Raw genomic sequence first — 6106 nt, forward strand, 5'->3', positions numbered from 1 at the left:
CTGCAAAGGCTTAACCAAGGATGCAGCAGGTCAGCGGAGGCAACTGCTAGGCACCCCCCCCCCCCCCCCGGGGCGCACAAAGAAGCGGGCAGAAGAAGCGCAAAGGGCACGGGGCAGAAGGGGCGGGGCTTGGCAGGAGGAGGGGGCGGGGCCTCCAGAGCCGCTGTCGCCGCGTGACCTCGGAGGGGTGACGTCACAGCGGCGCGCCTCTTCCTCGGCTTCCGGGTTGGAGAGGGAAAATAAACTGCGCCGGGCAGTGTCACGTGGCTGGTACCTGCATAAGGTGCGTTGTGAGTGGATGCTCTGCCCACCGTAGGGGAAGGAAAGGGTTGTATGCCCCCCCCCCACCACTGGATGTATCGCAGTTTAGTTTTGTATTGGTTTTAAAATGTTCTAAAACTGTTTTAAAGAAATTTATGGAAGCCGACCTGAGCCTGCTTCGGCGGGGAGGGCGGGGTATAAATCTAATGAATGAATGAAGTGGGGACGGGGCAGCCACCTTTTTGCTTATCCGGTAGGTTTCCGGTGCTTTTAACACCCATTTGGCAGGTAGGAATTCAACAGGTGCAACATCACCTCCTCTCGCTGCTCCCCTCCCCCGCCAAGCACAGAGATGCGGTGACGGCGGAGGGAGTCTTCATTTGTCCGTTACTGTTATTTTTATTTCATCAGAAAGCTTTCTCCACTGTCCCTTTTCTCGCTCCCTGCTTTATCCCCACAACAAACCTGTGAGGTCGGTTAGGCTGAGAGAGGAAGGGCTGGCCCAGGGTCACCATTGACAGCTGCATGATGGAGAGGGAAGACTTGAAGCCTGTATTTTAAATGTGGTTGAAAAAGCATTCGTGGCACAATACTTTTTAAAAATTCCAGCCGAAATATCACCAAATAGAAAATGTTCTCGTTTCTAAGAAGAACTCTTCATTGGACTGTGTTTCAGTGACAGAAATGCGGACAAGGAGGAGGGAGAAGAGAAAAGATGTTTCAGGGTATGGTGGAGAACCCCCTGGCAGTTTGACACACACTCTTTTTGGCATCTGAAATCTCTTAAAACTGCTGACCAGGGGCTTCTTGACTCTGCCATGGAATACCTCCCCCCCCTTGTGTGTATTTAACATTGAACTGGGTGTAGTGTTCTATGAGTGTTTCCTATTTTAGTTGATCCTAATAAATAAATTAAGATGCTGAACTGCAGGCTGTGGAAGGTCAGGAGTTCAGGAGTTCGAGACCCAAGTTGCCACATGACGGAGTGAGCTCTCGTCTCTAGTTCCAGCTCCTGCCAACCTAGCAGTTTGAAAGCAAGATATTGCAAGTAGATAAATAGGTACCACTTCAGTGGGAAGGTAACAATGTTCTGTGCGCCTTGGTGTTTAGTCATACCGGCCACACGACCACGGAAAAGTCTTCGGACAGCGCTGGCTCTTCGGCTTTGAAACGGAGATGAGCACCGCAACCCTAGATTCGGACTCGACTGGCTTTCGAGCAAGGGAACCTTTACTTTTACCTTTAATAAATAGGTATTACGTGACTGTTGTGTTGACTCGCTGGATCTTTTTGAAGCAGGGGGTTAGGGTGGGGTAGGAGGTGCCATCCTTATCTGACACACTTTTCAACCATCCCAAGACTCTCTTTCCCCTTCTGGCCAGTTACCTCCATTCTCCAAGGACTGTTTTTATCAGTCTAGTTTCTCTTTTAACAGCTCATCAGTGTTTGCTAGTCCTCCATTCATTCCTTGCAGTTACCCTCACTTGCACACAAAAGCTTATGCTGCAGGATACCATTTCTCACAGTGTGCTAATGTGAGAGAAAGCTTATTTTAAATTAATGCTGCAATGGTATAGATGTGCTAAGATACCATTTCTCACAGAGAGAGCTTATTTTAAATTAATGCTGCAATGGTAGAGGAGGCCTTTACAGATGAAACACAACAAAGTGGGACCTTCAAGGAATTGGAGGGTTTGGAAATCCACTTCCACAAAAATCTCCTTCTCCAGGATTCTCTTGTGCATTTGTGGGCATAAGTGACTTGATTTGTGCTCTACACTTTGTATTCCTCTTTGGTGGCTCTCATTATTCCATGCCTTCTGAACATGCTAGTTTCAGGGTTTTTAGGCTGATTTCCCCCCATATTTTTCTGTATCCCATAATTTAGAGATCGCCAGCCTTTCTGAGCCTGCAGGCACCTTTGGAAATCTCACACAGGGTGGTGGGATCAACTGCAAAATGCCTAACAGGAGGTGGAGCTAGTCACACAGACAGACAGACGAAGGCCAAGTGACCAGAACAAGAGGATTAATTTTTAAAAACACATGGGAAGGAGTGAAAGAATAGAACCAACACTTTTGTTATTTTTTATCTGTATGAATTAGATCTCCAATGGCCAACTGGGCAGGAGCCAATGCTCCCTCTAAGATGTAGAGTCTTGTGAGCAAAAATTCTTCTTTGTGAGCTCCTGGCATTAAAGTTGTGAGCCAGCGATTTGGCTCCTGCATAGATTAGGTTGCTCTGGAGTCATCCTTCCTGAGCGAAGACAAAAATGTGTGAGCTGGAGGCTAAAAAACTATGAGTTAGCTCACACTAACTCAGTTGAGCTCAAACACTGGCAGGAGCCACATTTGGTCCCTCCTATTTCTGCAAACACTTGGTGGGTGCCAGAAAAGCTGTTGGCAGGCACCACGGTGATCACAGGCACGACACTGGGGAACCCTGCCACAATGCTTTCTTTTTAGCTTTCATTTAAAGGGAAACCCCTTTCCATTGCCAACTATTTCTAGGCAGACCCCTCCCGATTTTTGCTTCTTTGATGCATTGGGCTTGGCCTGGGCCGTTGCTTTAATCTTAACTCGGTTTTTTGTTGTTTTTTTTGCATTGCCCTGCCACGTTTTGTTTTTCATGTGGACGATTGTGCTGCGAATGTGCCTTCAGAGATTTGTGGAGCTCATTGTGATGTGTTTCCTCTTCTTTTACACAGCCTGGCTCCTGTTCCAATGGAGAGAAAATCCAAATTGCCCAAAGGAGAAAGGAAAGAATACCGGGACTATGAGACTTTGCCTATTTACAGATACAGGAAGAAATTAGTGGAAGCGGTTTGTGACAATGCATTTCTTGTGGTGACCGGTGAAACGGGGAGTGGAAAAACCACACAGCTTCCAAAATATTTATTCCAAGAAGGTATCTATTGGCCAGTTGCTGTTCAAGCCATGCCTTTCAAACCTTCTTCCTTCTACATTTCTGTGTTGATTTGTCTGTCAAGGGATCCTTGTGTGGTAGCTGGAGAATGCTGGCCGTGTGGGCAATGTGCTGTGGAGTGTACTCCGTACTTTGGGTAGGGTCCCTTCTGAGCTTCTTGCTTTCCTCTGTGATTGACTGTGTGTCCCAGAAGATGTAACTGCATCTGCAGAGAGGTGGTGGTGGGCAGTCTTTCTTGGACAGGTAACTAGAACTGTGCTGCAATGAAACGGTGAGAAAGTTGCATTGGTAAAGGGGTAAGGACAGTGTCCTACCCTACTATAAGGCTAACTATCACTGCAAGTGTGCTCCAGACAAGGTAATTTATACTTAGTATATCATGTTTAAAAATTCATGCTTTGTTTCAACCCAGTTTGAGATTTCTGTTTGTTTTCGGAGGTCTGTAGTCCAGACCCTACTGTATTATTCATTGGATGTCCCATCCTGTCGATTGTGCTCGACTTATGCTGTGTATCTGTGTATTGACTTATCTGCCTTGAGTCTCAGCGAGAAAAGTGTACTATAGACAACCAAATAATAATAATTACGGGGGAGGTTCTGGCCGTTACTCAGTGAGGAACGCCTGACAGATTTCTGAGGAATCCCAGCAGGCCTTGAAACACTATTGGAAAGTCACAGGGGAGTGATGCTTTTGAGATCTGTTCACCAGGATGCTGAATTATTTCTAGAAATGTGCTATATGTTATTTTTGCCATGTGGCTCTGTTACCTTTTTCAAGGCTACAGTCAATTCCTTTTCTCCCTGTTCCTGTGAAACTTGACAGAGCCCTTCCGTTACCTTTTGCAGGGTTTGCCAACCATGGCCTGATTGGTGTGACGCAGCCGCGGCGAGTGGCTGCCGTATCAGTGGCCCAGCGGGTAGCAGAGGAGATGAACTGCCCTCTGGGAAGCATCGTGGGGTATCAGGTTCGCTTTGATGAGTGCGCTTCCGAGGTACGTGTCAGAACTGAGCTGCTGGAGAGTGGCATTGCTCTTGCTGGGAGGGGGGGGGGGGGGGGAGAGTTCCAGAGTTTGTGGCAGCTGAAAAAGCCTGCCTGTGGGTCCCAACCAGCCTTGCCTCTGACACAGTTGGTTCTTGCCAGGAGGGGACACCCATCGGCCTCAGAATTCTATGCACAGTCCCCCTGTTTTCTGTTACGTTGCTCTGTAAAATTGGCTTTTTATTTCCACTTTGGGATAGGTTGACATTTTTCTGTGTCTAGAAAATACTTGCTGAAAAGTTCTGCACTGAAGCCATGAAAAACCAAGCCACTATGCTGGATTCCCCCACCATGGGGGACTCGGGGGCCCCCTTTCCTTTGCTGATGCATGGGCCAGGATGTCATCCCCAGAGAGGGCTTAAGGACATGTTGGGTCCCTGGATAGATTTGTGCTTTTGCTGCAAGGCAGCCTTAGAAACATCCCTGAGTGCTGCTTAGTTATGTAATTTAAGAAGCAGTATTTCTAGACTATCTTTCTCCCATGCACGGGTCTAAGGGAGGTGACAAAAATGTACAAAGCAGTTCCTCCCCCAACACACATCAGAGCAGTGGTGGTAAATAACAGCTTTTGAAAGGCTGCACAGTCAATGAAAACAGCAGTACGAAATCAACAAAACATCCTCCAGGATAAGCTAGATTTGCATCCAGTAGCACCTTAAGAGACTGACCAGATATTTGGGCTAGGAGCTTTCAAGAGTCCAAGCTTTGTCCTTCAGATCTGATGAAGGGAACTTGGACTCTCAAAAGCTCATGCCCCCCAAATCTCATTTATTTATTTATTAGTTCGCTTTACACCCTGCCCTCCCTGCCAAGGCGGGTACATGGTGGCTTACATAAAATGCATATATAAATACAGTTAAAAAAAAACATACATAAAACATTCATAAACAGTCAATTATCCATTTTCCTCAAGGGTCAGAAGCAATTAAAGTGCAAGAGCAGAGAGTCCTAGATTAAACCATACCACTAATTAGATGATAGTCCTGATGGTATTCTCACATCGGCTCAGTTTGATAGATTGATTTATGGGGCGAGACAGGCTGAAGGTAGCAAAGCCAGGGCAGAGGGTCACTCCTTGGTGTTTCAGGCAGCTCCTAATCGAAAGCCTGGCGGAAGAGCTCCATCTTACAGGCCCTGCGGAACTGTAAAAGGTCCCGCAGGGCCCTGATCTCCGGGAGCTCATTCCACCAGTATGGAGCTGCCACCGAGAAGGCCCTGGTCTGTTGTTGGTCTCTAAGGCGCTACTGGACTGGAATCCGGCTGTTCTACTGCAGAACCAACGTGGGTGCCTTCTGAAACTGTCCTCCAGAAGGAAGCCCCTTTCCAAGACCTCCTGAACACAGAGTGGCCCTCACTTTCACTGGTAGCCCATTTCAGAATGACGGGGCAGGAGGTGGTGGAAAGTGGCTTCAAGTCGCAGCCAGCTTATGGTGACTCTGTAGGGTTTTCAAGGCCAGAGACGAGCAAAGGTGGTTGGCCATTGCCTGCCTCTGCGTAGCGACCCTGGACTTTCTTGGTGGTCTCCCATTCAAGTATTAACCAGGGCTGACCCTGCTTAGCTTCCAAGGTCTTATGTGATCGGGCTGGCCTGGGCCATCCAGGTCAAGGCAGTGCTGGGGTGTCCACCAGAAAAGAAGAAGAGAAGAGATTGGATTTATACCCCGCCCTTCACTACCCAAGGGTGTCTCAGAGCGGCTCACAAACTCCTTCCCCTTCCCCTCCCCACAACAGACACCCTGTGAGGGAGGTGGGGCTGAGAGAGCTCTGAGAGAAACTTCTCTTTTTCAAGGACAGCTGACAGAACTATGGCTTGCCCAAGGTCATCCAGAAGCTGCGAGTGGAGGAGTGGGGAATCAAACCCGGTTCTCCCAGATTAGAGTC

The 6106-nt window shown here is 48.0% G+C and overlaps 1 protein-coding gene across 1 annotated transcript in view; it reads left to right on the top strand.

Annotated features, from left to right (window-relative positions):
• The first annotated feature begins 227 nt into the window (after positions 1 to 227).
• The window catches only part of DHX40 (DEAH-box helicase 40), a 51529-nt gene continuing 45650 nt past the window's right edge, over positions 228 to 6106 (top strand). Inside the window, exons 1-3 of the mRNA XM_015426278.1 lie at positions 228 to 283; positions 2969 to 3168; positions 4033 to 4178. Of these exons, the coding sequence (XP_015281764.1) occupies positions 2985 to 3168; positions 4033 to 4178 (330 nt within the window). The 5' untranslated portion in view covers positions 228 to 283; positions 2969 to 2984. The remainder of the gene's footprint in view (positions 284 to 2968; positions 3169 to 4032; positions 4179 to 6106) is intronic.

This window comes from Gekko japonicus, unplaced genomic scaffold (assembly GCF_001447785.1).
Source record: "Gekko japonicus isolate JY-2015 unplaced genomic scaffold, Gekko_japonicus_V1.1 scaffold476, whole genome shotgun sequence".
Lineage (NCBI taxonomy): Eukaryota > Metazoa > Chordata > Lepidosauria > Squamata > Gekkonidae > Gekko > Gekko japonicus.